We start from the raw sequence: 18,199 nt of genomic DNA, 5'->3' as shown, positions 1-18,199 counted from the left end.
CGTTCGCACAACTTATTAGTAAAGTTGCGTTAATGTAGTAAATTTGCGAACATCCGCCCCCAACGTATTTTTGCTCATTCGCACACATTATTACACAAAGTGGGCGTACGCCAAATGACATCGCAGCAATGCGAAATCGTCGCAGCAATGCGAACCCATCGCATTAACACATACTTCTTCGTAAAAAAACTAAGTTGTAGTAGATTTACACATTTTTCAGTTAAAGTGCTCACTTTTGCAGAGAAACGCAGCTGAATTTGTTTTTTTACTATTTCGTGGACTAACACCTTCCAATTAAAAGTCCACAAGCCCTCATCAATAACAAATCCAATTAGTGAATGAATTGAAATGTTCATGATCAATTAAGTATTTGTTTAAATACCTGAAGAACACTTTGTAGCCATAAAAGAGCCTCCTTTTATTAACATGTTTAATATAAATATAGATGTTTGCAATGTGCTTGTTCTAATGTGTTTTCTGAATTTATTAAAGTTGAGTTTTTGTATGTGAATGAAGGTGTTTGCATGTTTATTTAGCCAATAACATGTTTTAGTTGGTCTTTTAAAATAACTTACGTTAGTTGTTTGAAATGTTTAAGGTAAGAAATGTTTGTTATGCAATCTGGTGTTCCTTTATTGCATTAATAATTAATAAGGAGTCGCAAAAGTATTTAAATGTAATAGTTTATTTTTTTTCTAAAGTTGAATAATGTTAATTTTTTTTTTTTATTTTTTTTTTAAAAACAAACAATTAACATATTTTTTCCATGTCGTCAACAAGTGCCAACAAGGCCTGGAGATGGTGCCTCATATTTGTAAAAATATACTGTAACGATGTGGGATCTCCAACGGCAACATCTGAAATTAAGAGATAACATAAACATTACTAACTTACTCACATTGCTTATTATCCAAGCAAGGCACAAAGCACACTTTAATGCATGCAGGTCCAAACTGCATTCCTCCTGCTTGTGTGAAACTACATATACCAGCATGCGTTGACTCAGTTTTGGGGCCAGGGAATGCCAAACCTGTGTAAGGGCATGCTGGGATGTGTAGTTTTTCCACAGTTGCAGTTGCGCAGTTTGGACAGGCCTGCTTAATGGCAAAGTTGATACATCATGACTGTTTTATGGTACAATCATTAGCATAAAAAAACGCAAGCCTGCTCAGTCTTTTTTTGTTACTTATTCCAATTTTAAAGACCATGGGCTACATTTACTACTATGTGAGTTCATTTTAAGATGTAGCGTTGCCCATAGCAAACAAGCCAAAATAAAATTATTATCTTGTAGAAGTGGTTCCCCAATTGCAAAGATTAATTGTATTGGTTGTTATGGGCGACATCCCATGTTAAAGTTATGTTCCATCTTCGTCACTGTTACACCATGTTGGCATTCATTACCATCTTTTTGTTTTTTGTTTATTTTAAAGGGGTTTGGTCCTGCCTCCTCACACTGCATATCAACATCTTCCGAAGGCCAACATATCATAGCATTCCCACACTCCCTGAAAGCTGCCCTTACTAAATAAGTGCAAACAGGTTTGACTAGAACAATTAGTCATTTTGTGAATGTAACTTTCACACAACAAATCAGTGTGTCATTAGGCTGCATAACAAAGTGAAGCATGTGATTTGTAAGTGCAAATATTCAGACTACACAGGCCCAAGTGTAAAAGGCCAACAACATACTAAACTCCACTCAGGTCTAACTGTTTACCATAAAAACTAACACATATAAACCCTGTTGTCCTGGCAACCCTGGCTACCTAATGAGTGTCAACCTAGAGTGGACACACAAAACATTGCACACATACACACTGTACATATAATGACACTCACAAATATGTAAAGGCAACATGTACACCATGATGAAAATAACAAATATTTGTCCAGGGTCCAAGAATTCAAACAGTACAACACTGCATGTTTTGGCATTGTAAGTGTAAGTGGGTAATCATTTTTAAAAATCAAAAAATAAACTTACTTTCCACGGCAACATCAAGACTCACTGAACGGTCTTCAGGGGCTTCCTCTGCCCATTCACTGGGTGGGGATGTTGGCTGGATGGGGGAAGGCGGCTGGATGGGGGAAGGAGGAGGGATTGGGGAAGGAGGAGGGATTGGGGAAGGAGGAGGGATTGGGGCAGGAGGCTGGATGGGGGAAGGAGGCTGGATTTGGGCGCAAATTTCAGAGGGGGGGTCTGATTGAGAGGGCGAGGGGGGCGGAGAGAAAGTTAAGGCAATAGACGGTGAGGGGGGTTCAGATGGGGATGTAGAAGTTGAAGGAGAAGGGGTATGGGAAGGAGGAGAAGGGGTCCCAGAAAGAGATGGAGAGGTGTGGTGAGAAGGGGAATGGAAAGTGGAGTGGGCCAGGGAAGCTGAGGGGGACTGGGAAGCTGATGGGGACTGGGAAGCTGATGGGGACTGGGAAGATGAGGGGGACTGGGAAGATGAGGTGGACTGGGAAGCTGAGGGGGACTGGGAAGCTGAGGGGGACTGGGAAGCTGAGGGGGAGTGAGAAGGGGAGGGGGAGTGAGAAGGGGAGTGGGAGTGGGAAGGGGAAGGGGGCGGAGAGTTGTGCCGTTGTTGTCCTAGAATGATATTATTGACAACATTTTTTTTACATGAGAAATTACATAGTATTCAATTTGTTTTTTCAATGTTCTGTTCCATGTTAAATTCATTGTTTTTTTTTAAAGAAAAGCAAACATGTTAAGATCCTCTTCATGTTGGCCACAGCAAACAAAATGAGTCCAAACTTTTACTTTGAAGCTCATTCCTTAATCTAGTCCATTGAGTCATCGTGATTGGTCTAGGCAACATCACCAGATTACTATTCAAGGCACCTTATTATATAGCCTGCACTGATCAAGTATTTTGGTCCAGTTTCCTGGCTGCTTCTTATTTCTTGAAAACATGCACTTGTTTGGTGTCACTTTGCTACAGTCAGTACTGTTTTCCCTAACCACACACACTGTCCTAATTTCCAAAAAAGGACACTGAAGGTTGCAATTAGCCTACCACTTACTGTAAAATGTGGGCAATTCCAAGGGGATTACAGCAGGAATTTAGTTTGCAATTGGCCAAAAGCATGTGCACTGCAGGGGTGGCAGATATAACATGTGCAGAGAGAGTTAGATTTTGGTGGGTTTTGAAATTATGGGCAGGGTAAATACAGGCTGCTTTATTTTAACACTGCAAATTATTTTGCAGATTTAACACACCCCACCCAAATCTTACTCTCTCTGCACATGTTACATATGCTTCCCCTGCAGTGCACATGGTTTTGCCCAATTGTTCAATAAATTCCGGCAGCACAAAACTTGGAAATTCAGCCATTAGCACAATTTATGCAAATAATCTTATGTAATGTAACTTACTTCGTGTATGCAGAGCACGGATTTGCTGGCGGATCTCCGCCAACAAATCGGGAGTCCTCCTGCGGAGATCACTCCACCTCCTCTCAAGCTGGATGATTGTCCGCCTGCTGCGGACGCGAGTCCGCAGCAGGCGGCGGACCTCCACGTAGGCCTCGCGCTTCACCCGATTGGGGATGAAGCGCCCAACGCGGCCTACGCGGCGGTCCATCACCGCAACCAGCACGCGGAGCTCCCGCCTGGTGAACGGTGCTGCACGCATCATGGCAATGGCGTTTTCCTTATTTGGGCATATATTTAAAGTGTCTGTTAGCATGTGATTGGTCCAAAATCTATGTTGTCATTTCTAATAACTTTATTGATCTTTGCAATGCTGTGAAGAGCAGAGTGTTATTTCGCACGAGCGGAAATTCGCATTAGCAGAAGCGAACATTTTTATAAAACCACATTTTAAAAAAAAAACACACACAGAGACACAGAGTTTATTTAAAATTACTATACATATCTGTGTACTCACCACAGTTCGTGTGATCATTCAGCTGGACAGTCACAAAGTGTGAAACATTGAGTATCATTTGTTTGTGTGTTTGGTTACATAATCAGGATTTGAGGATATAAAACAAATAAGGACACTATTTAGCAACATTACAGTATTTTAATTTCTAACTAAACATTGTAAGCTTAACGTGTTTTTGGATTTTGAAGAAAAAAACAATTACCCATTCCAACACAACAAAAGCCTTACCCAATCACTTTACAATATCATACAAAATGACATCATTGTTTAAAAAACATAAGCATACTGTGTTGTATTATTTGTTCAAATAGAAAATATAAAAACACTATACCTGAAATATTCGGCAACAATTCTTGCCCTCACTTGGCTCCCCCTCCGTGTCACACTCCCCCCACCGAAGCGTCGACCAACCCCTGGCTCCTCATCAGGCAATTCCTCTGCCTGAGGAAGCTCTACACTACTCCTTACCGCGATATTATGTAGTATTGCGCACAGGACCACTATTTTACTTGCCATCTCCGGCGAATACATGATGTCGCCACCAGTGCGGTGGAGCACACGAAACCGCCCTTTAAGGACACCAATTGTGCGCTCCACCAGCTGCCTAGTGGCAGTAAGCGCGGAGTTAAATGCCATCTGTGGTCCTGGCCTGGGATTACGGTAAGGAGTCATGAGCCAGGGGGTGCAAGGATATCCACGGTCTCCTGTTGGAAGAAAAGCCAAAATTTTGAAATATTAAATTTGTCAAGTTACTTTTTTTGGAAAAAAATATTTGACCAACAACTCACCCAATAACCACATGTCTGCTCGTTGACTTGATCTTAATCTCTGCCATATCCCAGATTGTCTAATGACATATGCATCATGTGAACTTCCAGTAAATTTTGCATTCAGGGAAAGGATCTGGAGGGATGGCCCACAAACAACCATTACATTCAGAGAATGAAACAGTTTCCTGTTTCTATAAATTTCTTCATTATGTCTTGGTGGCTGAATAGCAACATGTGTGCCATCCACAACCCCAATAACATGTGGGAAGCGACTACCACCTTCCTCAAATTGCCGCTTCACCACATCTAGGGCACCAACATCCAAAGGCATATCAATGAATTGCTTCACCCGCTTTAGGAAAGCCTGGCAGACACGCCGCAGGACCTTACTGAACTGGCCCTGCGACATGCCAACCAGGTCTCCCACAACATGCTGATATGAGGCTGTAGCCAAAAAATGTAACACTGCAAGGAATTGTGTCAATGGTGGTATTGCTGTAGGATACCGAATTTCAGACTCCAGATCACTCTCTATTATGGAGAGAGTGTCTAGGATTAGATGTGGTGGCAGCCTGTATCTACGCACCACCACATCATCTGGCATACCAAAAAGTAGGACACGGGTTCGGAAAATTGGTGGCCTAGCACGCCTCCGTTGCCTTGGTTGATGAGGAGCCGGCTGTGGTTGTGGGGCTGGCGGTTGGGGTGGGAGTGCTGGCGTGGGTTGGGGAGGTAGGGCTTCTGCAGCAATAAATATTGACATAACACACTTTTTTGAAAAAGAAAAAAAATGAGGTGAAAAATACAAAAACAACTTTAAAAAAATATTCAAACAATAAATGTTGTAAAAAATGTTGGGGAAACTTACTGCAGGAGCGTACATTTTTTCTGTGTTGAATTCATGGCCAAAATGTGAAATTAATAAAAAAAAAAAATATATGTTATTTTTACAATTCAAAAAAAAAAATAATTATACATTTCTGAGCATCAAATACATCACAAACACCAATTAAAAAAAACAAAAAACAAAAACAAAAGCATTTAGTAGCTAGTCCAGGAAAGACAAACACTACTTTGCAGATCAATCCTGGTAAACAAAAATTCAATTTTAGACAAAATGGAAAACAAACAGAATCACCACACTTTTAAGAAACACAAACAGCAACCCAAAACACAGGCCAAGGGCACTTACCTGCTCCAAAAAAAATAAAGACTTGGTGTTCAGTAGCACACCCAGAAAATAAATTAAACCAGGGATATTTCTCCCAAAAGCAAACACCTACAAGAGAACACAAATGACAGTCAAAAAACAGCATACAGACCATTAAAACAAACAGGCACCAACACAGGCCAAGGGCACTTACCTGCTCCAAAAAAAATAAAGACTTGGTGTTCAGTAGCACACCCAGAAAATAAATTAAACCAGGGATATTTCTCCCAAAAGCAAACACCTACAAGAGAACACAAATGACAGTCAAAAAACAGCATACAGACCATTAAAACAAACAGGCACCAACACAGGCCAAGGGCACTTACCTGCTCCAAAAAAAAAGAAAGAATTGGTGTTCAGTAGCACACCCAGAAAATAAATTAAACCAGGGATATTTCTCCCAAAAGCAAACACCTACAAGAGAACACAAATGACAGTCAAAAAACAGCATACAGACCATTAAAACAAACAGGCACCAACACAGGCCAAGGGCACTTACCTGCTCCAAAAAAAATGAAAGACTTGGTGTTCAGTAGCACACCCAGAAAATAAATTAAACCAGGGATATTTCTCCCAAAAGCAAACACCTACAAGAGAACACAAATGACAGTCAAAACAAAGAAGCACAGGTTTATTTTCACAAATGGACTTGCAAAATAGTTATGTTTTTAAAATCTTTAAAACAATACATTTTTACTAAAAAAATTTAACAAAACAAAAAAAAAAAAAAGAATCAAGAATACTCACAAACGAAAAAACGCATAACAAATGCAACACTGTCTAGATTCAAAACGCAAACAAAATGACAAAGGTATGCTTGACAATTACTCACTCTGCAAATTCCACAAGCACCTTCACGCACAAGCCAACAAACAACTGAAACTCCAAACTACCTACACTCACAGCGTGCAAAGTAGGCCCTTAAATAAGCAGTGCAATCATTAACCAGAATAACAGTGTACAGCTGTGTGAATTAACGATTCGCACGTAGGTATATAAGCACACACCTCGGCGTACACACGTCATCACAAACATGGCTTCTCGTGAGCAAATCGCAGCAGAGATGGACCGCATTGCAGAGCAGGAGATGGCATTGCGGAAAAGACGCATAGATTGCCAACGGCGCATGCTGGAATACGCCTCTGCGGATGTTGAAGAGGCAGGACCTAGTACTCTGCAAATGTCTGCTTCTGAACCACAACAATTGACTGGGGATACTCTGCCACACACACAAAGTGACCAAACTGAGGGAGAATTGGCTTTAGCCACACAAACACAACAGACAGAAGCTGCTAGTGAGGAGGAAGATGGTGATGAACAACAAGAAACCTCACAGGCTACCTCCAGACGGAAGAAAAGACAGCCTGCATTCACTAAGAGGGAGTTGCGTGTCTTGGTCACGCAGGCCATGTCCAAAATCCATAGAGGGCCAAAAAACATGGGGGCTGCTTCAAAAGAACGAATCTGGAGAGACATCACAAAATCTGTGAATGAAGTTGGCTCTGTCGTCAGAACATCACAGGAAGTGAGACGACGGTAAGTGCATATTGACAGTCCTTTTTCTGTGCTAAGTTGACTAAAAAATGTAGTTACATGTGATGTTATGTCTAGCAAACACAAGCAGAACACGTGTCCTATATATTAGCTTAGACAAATAATAAGACTCTACTTTGTCCCTCTTTCACAATACATATGTAGGTGGGCCGACTTCAAATCCCGCCTGAAGGCAAAGAGGGCTGCGGAGTGGAATGCCTCAAGGGCTACAGGTGGAGGAGCACCTGTCGCTGTGGAGTATACTGACTTGGAGGAGATGGCGATGCCCTGTGTCAGTTATGAGGAGGGCCAAGGGGTGTCTCATATGGACACGGACCTGCCTGAGATCCTGACGGGACATGACTTGGAAGGTAAGTTTACACATTTAGTTGTCTGTAATTTTGACAGTATTTATAATAATAAACTAATTTTGTATCCTACTTTTTTCCCACACATTCTTCTATTTGCTTGCCACAAAACACAGCACAGGGGGGTGATCCGTTTGAGTCACAGGACGGTTATGTGGTTGAGGCTGAGGTGGAGGGACCTAGTGAGTCTGGCAGTGTGGGCCAACAAATCCCACCTCTGCAGGTTCCTACTGGCCCCCCCACCCAACCCTCTGCTATCCCGGAGATCCTGCTTGAAATTGCTAGGTATGGTGAGAGCCTAAATCGGTTTCAAGACGGGGTCATCCGGGAGGTAAGCCAGATAGCTGTCCGGCTCACTGAGCACCGAACCTGTGTTGAGCAAGGTGTTGCTCAACTCTGCCAAGGTCTGGCAGAGATCAGGCAGGGCCAAGAACAACTTGCCTCCTCATTCCAAACCCTTGCAAATAACATCTTGCAAGGGCTCCAGGCCATCGCTGTCTCCCTTGCCCACAGTGGCAGAGAGCCACCCACATCGGCTCCCTCCCCTGCCCCTGCCCAGGAAGAACAGCCCACTGGGCAGGCCCAACGAAGGTCGCTCCGCAGACCTTCCAAAGAAGAACAGCCTCAGGCGGGGAGAAAAAGAAGAAAATGATGTCTCTCCAGATGGGCAGCACCCATGTTTTTGATGTTGCCTCTCTGTATTTTTGGAGTTGGCTTGTGTGACCAGAATGGATAACTCCCTCTTAGTGAAATGTATTCTTTCTGTTTGGATGTATTGTAGCCTGTGAGTTTATGTGTATAAACACCAGAGCCATCTTCCTCTTACTAGTGTGCTATGTATTGTTGTGTTTGTGTGGTGGATCCTAATTCTTTCTCATTTGGTTTAAAATGTGTGTGTGGCAGGGTGTGTCATGTTTTATTTATGCTTTAAAAATATACTTTTGTCAGAAGCAGACTTTTGCAGAGTACTGAGTTCTGCTATCTAATGATTGTCAGTGCCATCTGCTTGCTGCTTGGTCCATCTCTGCCTGTGCGACTCATGTGGAGCCATGTTTAAATGTTGTCAAAAAATTATATAGTAATAAAAAATATATTTCAAAAATTTGAGCAGTTTCTTCCAGGTAATGCAGTTCCAGAAAGATTAGGTCAGCATATAGACACTTGTAGACCAATCTGCTAATTCTCCTTAAAAATTGAAAAAAAAAAAAAAAAAAAAGGTATGCTTTGCACCACACTTTAATGTCCATATTAAGTAAACAGACACGACGCTTTTTATAAATATCTAGGGTCAACAGGACATCATTTCAAACATTGTCAGATATTATAATCAAATATTATTGTGACTTTTAAGCCTAAATTAAAGTGTATGCTGCATTATGTTGGTGTTGGTTTATTTTTAAACAATTATGCAGATTTCAAACACTTTCACAAAAATTTTCATTTGCTTGTATTTGGGAGTCTTACACACATTAAAACAAGTTTTAAAAAGGCTTACACAACAATTTCCAAAAAAAAAAAAACCCTTATTTGGCAGTGTGTGAGATTTCTATGTGAGTAGACTAAACATGTAATGTGTGTTCAGACAATTGCTGGTTGGTAACTTTCATCTGCTCATTAATTAACAAGTAATTGGACATCAGATGAATGTGATATCCAATTAACTGCTAATTACTGCATACACACTTGTACCAGTACTTCGCAAATGTAGAGTAACTGCAGACCTACTCTGCTGCTGCGTGAATGTTGCTACGGTTTCCTATGTTAGTTTTAACAGCGACAATGTTTATTTGCTAAAAACACGCCCATTGCGAGTTGCATACTCCCACACTGTACGCCCACTTTCACGCCCATGTCGGAGCATTGCGAAGTCGCGCCTCCGCAACGCCCACGCCACTCCTCGTTTTCGGTTGCCAGTTACGGCTTTTTTTTTTCTAAGTAATTTTGCACAGTTGTCGTACGTATGTACTCGCGCATGCGTAATCACGCATTTGCGCATGCGCAGATACTTACATTTCGTACATTTGCGATGCGATGACTCTTAGCGAACAACTCGGAATGAGGGCCATAGGCTGAGCAGATTGCGTCTTTTGAATTACTGTCTAAGTCAAATATATCATTACAGACCGTTTTCATTCATGTGTAATAGCTTTAATAGTGCCCTATACGGCTGCCATTAATTAACGACTGAAGCAATTTCTGACCCTATTATCCACAGCATAAACAGGCATTGAATATGTATAACACTTCCAGATACAGTGCTTTTCACAGAGCAGTGAATGTAGGTGGCAAAGTGTTAGAATGTGCAGTTGTAGCTGCTATCATAAGAATGTTACAATATCTGAGGTAAAGAGTATCTTGTTACAATGTGTCAATGCCTCCTGCTGACAGCGTAGTTAGATGGCTTTTGCTGACAGATCATGAAAGTGTAACAGAATCTAAAGGGAAAAATATTTTGTTATAAAGTATCAAAGTCTCCTGCTGGCACTGTAGGTAAATATCTATACTGCCTTTAATGCAGTGACATAGCTGTTCAGGTGTATATATGTAAGCTGAAAGAAATATGTATTTTCCCTTTTATAATTGAGAGATCTATTTATATAGTCATACTGCAATATCTCAGATACAAAATATATTATTACACAGTATCGAGGTCTCCTGCTGGCAGTGTAATTAGGTAGCTATGCTATTACTGGTACACAAACACGGCTGCTCAGATCTACAAATAGGCTGAGCAGATTGCGTCTTTTGAATTACTGTCTAAGTCAAATATATCATTACAGACCATTTTCATTCATGTGCAATCGCTTTAGTAATGCCCTATATGGCTGCCATTAATTAACGACTGGAGCATTTTCTGACCCTAATATCCACAGCATAACCAGGCATTAAATATGTATGACTCTTCAGAGGAGTGAATGGGTACTGAACATGGGCTTTGCTACATACATACGTCTGTTCTATTTATACACATTCAATCTATCTAACCCTCTCGGGAATATGTGTGTATATTGTGATTATTGCATGGACATGAGCAAAACCTGGCCTGCAAGACAACTATAAACATAAAATAGGAATGAACCACTACCTGTGGTTCATAACAGTACCCTTTCCTTAAGGGTGAACTCCGAACACCCCATGACACCCACGGGGAACATGAACAGAAGTATAACATAAAATACATAACAAAAAATGCAAAACAGGAATGAGCCACAGCCGTGGCTCATAACATTACCCCCCCCCCCTGAGGAGGGGTCAAAGGACCCCAAAATTCAGACTTTCCAAAACAAGGGATACAAAAAAAAACCTGACACACTGGTCTAACAGAAACAAGCTGTGACAACCGCTTGTAACGGTGCCCCCCCACCCCCCCCCCCCCCTTGACGGAGGCCACTGGACACAAGACAAGGAAAGAAAAAAAAATATTTTTTTTTAATATTTTCTTTTTAACAATGCAAGAGTCAATAATCATTTCTTTTTCTTCTTCTTCTTTTTACAAAGTTCTTGAGGTCTGACCAAGGTAATTCCCCAAACATTGTCTGAACTGATTGTACCTCCCAGCAAGGCTGGGTTCAAATCAGAGATTGGTTTCTTAACCTTGGGAGCTGAACTTTCAGGCAAAGTACTACTATTAGAAGAAGAGAGAAAAGCACATCCTGCAGTCAAAACAACGGGCTGAGACTCTTGTGCTGAATTTACAGAATACGGTGAACTCTCAGCAGATAAGACGGGTGACCTAGAGGAACCTGAACCAATTTATTTGGAACCATATCTCTTAATAACTGCATCACTGAATGCCGGGGGATCCTGAAGAATGGGATCTTCAGCTTTCATTAGGCTGGTTGCCCACTCAAAAGGCTCTCCTCTAAAGGAATATATCAGATAGAGCACAAGGTTCTCTGAAGTGATGCCCAGAGATGGTCTAAACAACAAAATGGTGTAATAGTGTTTGTAAAGCGCCAGAAATTGGACTAAGTCCCAATCAAAGATTATAGATGTTGAGATATCAACAGAGTCAGGATCTGCTTCCTTCCCATCTGACTGACTAGAGTGCTTTGCTAGGACCTGGTCACTATTGACCTTACTCGAGGCTAAGACTTTCTGAACCCCACCTGGGGCAGTGACTTTCTGAACCCCACCTGGGGCAGTGACCCTCGGAACCCCACCTGGGGCAGTGGCCCTCGGAACCCCACCTGGGGTAGTGACTTTCTGAACCACACCCGGGGCAGTGACTTTCTGAACCCCACCCGGGGCAGTGACTTTCTGAACCCCACCCGGGGCAGTGGCCTCCGGGAACCCCGCTGGGGCAGTGGCCTCCGGGAACCCCGCTGGGGCAGTGGCCTCCGGGAACCCCGCTGGGGCAGTGGCCTCCGGGAACCCCACTGGGGCCAGAATCTCGGATTCTTTTACTGGGACCGGGCCGTCGGCCTCCCTCACTGGGACCGGGCCGTCGGCCTCCCTCACTGGGACCGAGCCGTCGGCCTCCCTCACTGGGACCGAGCCGTCGGCCTCCCTCTCTGAGTCGATAATTATCGAAACTTCTCCCGGGACTATGACTTCCGGGACTTTTGCTGAAGCTATAACCTTCAGAACCTCCACTAACGCTATGCCTCTTGAGTCCTTTCCTGGGGAAGCGACCTCTAGACCCTTCTTTGGGGCTGCGTCTCTCGAGACCCCACTTGGGGATATTACGTCAAAGATCCCTTCTGGGGTCTTGCTTCTCGAGTTCCCTTCTAGAACTATGGTTTTAGACACCTTCTCTGGAGTTGCGCTTTTCAAGTCTCTACCTGGGGTAACAGCTTCTGAGACCCCTTCTGGTATTGACACCTGAGCTATAATATTCGATGTCCCTCTATAACCTAGAGCATCGGGTACCGCTGCAGGACTCTGGGCATCGGGTACCGCTCCAGGACTCTGGGCATCGGGTACCGCTCCAGGACTCTGGGCATCGGGTACCTCTCCAGGACTCTGGGCATCGGGTACCGCTCCAGGACTCTGGGCATCGGGTACCGCTCCAGGACTCTGGGCACTGGGCACCGCTCCAGGACCCTGGGCACCGGGCACTGCTCCAGGACCCTTGGCATCGGGCACCGCTCCAGGACCCTGGGCATCGGGCACCACTCCAGGACCCTGGGCATCGGGCACCACTCCAGGACCCAGGGCATCGGGCACCACTCCAGGACCCAGGGCATCGGGCACCACTCCAGGACCCTGGGCATCAGGCACCACTCCAGGACCCTGGGCATCGGGCACCACTCCAGGACCCCGGGCATCGGGCACCGCTCCAGGGGCTTGCAACTCTGCTTCAACAGGAAAATCAAAAGAGGAGAGAAACATTCTCCTTTGGTTCCTGAATCTATAATGGGGCTCCCTAGCCCAAGGACCCCAATTATAGGACAGAGTGCTTTTTAGTGTGGGTTGTGTGACAAGTACCTCTGCCACAGTAGAGACAGGAGTAGGTCTGGTATCCTGACTAAACTTGGCCAGAGGGCAGGACTTGTCGCCACACTTTGGCTTGCGCAACTCACAGGTCTGCAGATAGTGGCCTAAACCCCCACAATATAGGCATAAATCTAAGTTTCTGCGACGCAGACGCTCCTCTTCTGAGAGCCTGGGCCGCAGAAAACTTTTAAACCTTTTCTCTTTAATTAAACCTGAGGATTCACTTGTCACCATACTGTGAGCAAGAGTCTCTTTATAGGATGAACTCTCAACAACTTCTGGCAAAATAAGCAAAATTTTGGTCAGAAGGTTTTGCAGTTGCTTTAAGGATTGCTGCAAAACTTCCAACCGCTCAGGTTTCAAAGCACTGAAAGCAGAGTTCAGGGCTGAGAGAGATGCTTGCATAGTAGGCATAGGAGGATTTCAAACTAGACAAGACAAGACACGATTCTAGACACGATTCTAAGACAAGATTCTAGACAAGATTTCTTAGACAAGATTCTAGACAAGACAAGACTGGACTGGATTTTTAAACTAGACAAGACAAGACTGGGCTGGATTTTTAAACACCGGACTGGATTCTGCACACTGAATTCTAGACAGGACTGGATTCTAGACAAGACACTGGACTGGGCCAAAAAAGAAAAAGCTTTATTTCTTTTTTGTTGTATGGCTGGTGATAATGTTAGGTTCCTGGTGCTCAGAACAAGGGAGATGTTGCGTAGTGCGTCCTGAGCACCAGAACGTGACGCTGAAATAAGGTGTGGTGTGGAAATAGCCCCTAGCACCCTACCTCCGTTGTTTTACCCGTGTGGTCAGTTCACGCCTGAGTGACTATGGTTTCTTGGGCCCACGGCAGCCGCGTTTGAAGGGCGGATTATGTCTGCCCAACTCCGATGCCCCCAGGTCTTAGCGTGAGACAAGGCGTGAACCGAGACAGGATAATAACAAGGGGACCTCTGACTAAACAACAGAAAGATAGGGGCTACTAACTACCCTAAAACTAAATATATGTGCGGCACGCCGCCAAAGGAAAAGAACAACCAAGGAAATGCTGTCCACTCGCCGACACAATACTGTTGTGTACCGGCGGTGACAGCATAAGCAGAACCCTCTGCAAAACACCAGTAACAAAATATAACCAAAGAATACTGCGGCCTAGGCCGACGGACGCGGCAAAGCCGCTACTCACGGAACCGGTACAAACACTGGCAAACGGACAAGAACCCCCAAGGTAGCCGACGCAGACTCTCAGAACCGGAGGACAGGCAGAATCCCAAACGACAGACCGGTGGACACCAAGAAGCCAGAAACTCGACTAGGCACAGACAAAGCCACATGACTTCTGGACAGGAGCACTTCACGGCAGGACACAGGAACCGACACAGGAATCGACACAGGAACCAACACTGGAAGCAGCTAGACAGACACTGCTAGACAGGAGCTCAGGAACTGGCAGGGACTAGCTCAGAACGCAAGAACTCTGGAAGTCTAGAAACCTGGATATATCACCAGTGTCTGTGAATTGCACTGAGCCAGCATATAACAGAGAGTCTTAATTACACATTTTTTTCACTTATATTAATTCACCCCATAACACCCTTTTTTTCTCACCTATCCCTTAAACCTTCTCACTACACATAATTATTCCCTGCGATGCCCTGGGGTTGCTTGGCTGTGGTTTTTTGGGGGGTCCCGTGCCCTAGGTTTGAACCCCTATAGTGTTAGGTACTGCAGCAGAGTGGAGTCCCTTGCCACGGGGCTGCAGCTTCATGCATTGATCAATTCATAACTAAACTCCACTATTTATTATATGCTAAGCTATATGATATCAGTAATGCTAGAGACAGTGCACCTACAATACCCCCCTTTTTTCTTCTGTAGAACTACAAGTCTCAGTAGGTAGCACCTCACATTACTGGCAGCTATAGGTGTGCAGTGTAAGGCCCCTCCCCAGCAAACTAAAAGTGTTTTGTATAGACACACCTGAAGGAGTGAGACACCTTCATTCTTAGACTTGCACCCACCCGCACCTGACCCTCATTTATTCTAACTAGGGTATCTAGCATGACTGCACTTGTGAATATGGCACAATTCTAGGTAAGTCCAATTATTCAGAACAATAGGTCAGAAATGGGGTGGCTCCTGGGGTACGGGGCCTCCTGGACTGCCGTGGCTGGGCGACAACAGGGCATCGCAGCATTACATTTAATTTGGCACTTTCACCGTTTGTTTATTATACATGTTACACATTTTTTTCACTTATATTAATTCACCCCATAACACCCTTTTTTTCTCACCTATCCCTTAATCCTTCTCACTACACATAATTATTCCCTGCGATGCCCTGGGGTTGCTTGGCTGTGGTTTTTTAGGGGGTCCCGTGCCCTAGGTTTGAACCCCTATAGTGTTAGGTACTGCAGCAGAGTGGAGTCCCTTGCCGCGGGGCTGCAGCTTCATGCATTGATCAATTCATAACTAAACTCCACTATTTATTATATGCTAAGCTATATGATATCAGTAATGCTAGAGACAGTGCACCTACAATACCCCCCTTTTTTCTTCTGTAGAACTACAAGTCTCAGTAGGTAGCACCTCACATTACTGGCAGCTATAGGTGTGCAGTCTAAGGCCCCTCCCTAGCAAACTAAAAGTGTTTTGTATAGACACACCTGAAGGAGTGAGACACCTTCATTCTTAGACTTGCACCCACCCGCACCTGACCCTCATTTATTTTAACTAGGGTATCTAGCATGACTGCACTTGTGAATATGGCACAATTCTAGGTAAGTCCAATTATTCAGAACAATAGGTCAGAAATGGGGTGGCTCCTGGGGTACGGGGCCTCCTGGACTGCCGTGGCTGGGCGACAACAGGGCATCGCAGCATTACATTTAATTTGGCACTTTCACCGTTTGTTTATTATACATGTTACACATTTTTTTCACTTATATTAATTCACCCCATAACACCCTTTTTTTCTCACCTATCCCTTAATCCTTCTCACTACACATAATTATTCCCTGCAATGCCCTGGGGTTGCTTGGCTGTGGTTTTTTGGGGGGTCCCGTGCCCTAGGTTTGAACCCCTATAGTGTTAGGTACTGCAGCAGAGTGGAGTCCCTTGCCGCGGGGCTGCAGCTTCATGCATTGATCAATTCATAACTAAACTCCACTATTTATTATATGCTAAGCTATATGATATCAGTAATGCTAGAGACAGTGCACCTACAATACCCCCCTTTTTTCTTCTGTAGAATTGCACTGAGCCAGCATATAACAGAGAGTCTTAATTAATTATGTCGTGCAGCTGTCCTGCTGCACAACTGAGAGGTGCAATCAACAGACAGGTGAGGCTGAACACATGGGAACAAGCTGCAATTACACAGACTCACCACTGGCAGCAAACAAGAATATTCTTAAACCAGAGTAACGGGAAAACCTGGCCTGCAAGACAACTATAAACATAAAATAGGAATGAACCACTACCTGTGGTTTATAACAGTACCCTTTCCTTAAGGGTGAACTCCGAACACCCCATGACACCCACGGGGAACATGAACAGAAGTATAACATAAAATACATAACCAAAAATGCAAAACAGGAATGAGCCACAGCCGTGGCTCATAACACAGTGCCACTCCTAGATGGGCCAGGTGTTTGTGTCGGCCACTTGGGTCGCTTAGCTTAGTCATCCAGCAACCTTGGTGCAAATTTTAGGACTAAAAATAATATTGTGAGGTGTGAGGTGTTCAGAACAGACTGGAAATGAGTGGAAATTATGGTTATTGAGGTTAATAATACTATGGGATCAAAATGACCCCCAAATTCTATGATTTAAGCTGTTTTTGAGGTTTTTTTGTAAAAAAACACCCGAATCCAAAACACACCCGAATCCGACAAAAAATTTTCAGGGAGGTTTTGCCAAAACGCGTCCGATCCAAAACACGGCCGCGGAACCGAATCCAAAACCAAAACACAAAACCCGAAAAATTTCCGGTGCACATCACTACTCCCTGTAGGCAGTGGCGGTTCTAGACCTTGTGGCGCCCAGGGTAAAAATTTCCACTGGCGCCCCCCACCACACATACACATACACACATACACTCACACAGGTAAAACAGGGTGAGTGTGCGCCGTAGGCGCGCATAAAAAATAGGGGCGTGGCTTTGTGGGGAAGGGGCGTGGTCAGTTATGCCCCCTGTAGCTGTGCCCTCAGTAGTTGTGCCCCCAGTAGTTGTGCCCTAGTAACTGTGCCCTCAGTAGTTGCGTCCCCAGTAGCTGTGCCCCAAGTAGCTGTGCCCCCAGTAACTGTGCCCCCAGTAGCTGTGCCCTCAGTAGTTGTGCCCCCAGCAGTTGTGCCCCCAGTAGCTGTGCCCTTAGTAGTTGTGCCCTCAGTAGTTGTGCCCCCTTAAGCTGTGCCCTCAGTAGTTGTGCCCCCAGTTCTGTGCCACCAGTAGCTGTACCCTCAGTAGTTGTGCCCCCTGTAGCTGTGCCCCCAGTAACTGTGCCCCCAATACTGTGCCCCCTGTAGCTGTGCCCCTAGTAGCACCGATTACCTGAAAAAAATAAAAAATACTTACCATCCCTGCTCCTGCTTCCCGACACCTGCTGTCTTCCGTCTCCGGCTGCCGGCGCCGCTCCTCGGATCTATGGGAGAGACATCATGATGTCTCTCCCATAGCACCACACAGACACTAGAGGTCAATTATGACCTCTAGTGTCTATGGTCACTCCCACAATGCCGTGCGGTGCATGATGACGTCATCGTGCACGGCACGGCAGGCACCAATAGCGTATCTTGCCACAGCGGCGACGCCCTTGGGAGAGCGGCTTCCCGGGCAAAAGTCCTGCTTGCCCGTGGCAAGATCCACTACTGCCTGCAGTCTCACTGGCACCCACCCATCCACCACCACCCCATCTCCTCAGACATAGATCTCACCCCTTCCCTGCAGGCTCACAGGCCCACTCCCTCTCTCCAGAC

General features: G+C 44.6%; 1 protein-coding gene across 1 annotated transcript; it reads right to left on the bottom strand.

The window, feature by feature from the left end:
• Positions 1–772: 772 nt before the first annotated feature.
• Positions 773–5,941, bottom strand: LOC134929130 (putative nuclease HARBI1). Its single transcript, XM_063924922.1, has 7 exons — positions 5,859–5,941; positions 5,535–5,554; positions 4,685–5,435; positions 4,228–4,600; positions 3,897–3,918; positions 1,988–2,593; positions 773–857 (listed from the first exon to the last, which is right to left on the bottom strand). Exons 2-5 carry the CDS (start codon positions 5,547–5,549, stop codon positions 3,915–3,917), a joined length of 1,143 nt encoding a protein of 380 aa, XP_063780992.1. The 5' UTR covers positions 5,550–5,554; positions 5,859–5,941; the 3' UTR covers positions 773–857; positions 1,988–2,593; positions 3,897–3,914.
• Between the last annotated feature and the right edge of the window lie 12,258 nt (positions 5,942–18,199).

Source organism: Pseudophryne corroboree, chromosome 5, assembly GCF_028390025.1.
Source record: "Pseudophryne corroboree isolate aPseCor3 chromosome 5, aPseCor3.hap2, whole genome shotgun sequence".
In the NCBI taxonomy this organism is placed as follows: domain Eukaryota; kingdom Metazoa; phylum Chordata; class Amphibia; order Anura; family Myobatrachidae; genus Pseudophryne; species Pseudophryne corroboree.
Note: the sequence above shows the minus strand (reverse complement) of the source record. Positions and strands in the feature narration are given on the sequence as shown.

Excerpts from the sequence above, each read along its gene's own strand:
- LOC134929130 (XM_063924922.1), bottom strand. Across the intron at positions 4,601-4,684 it reads AGCAGACATGTGGTTATTGG|GAGACCGTGGATATCCTTGC; the intron begins GTGAGTTGTTGG and ends TTCTTCCAACAG.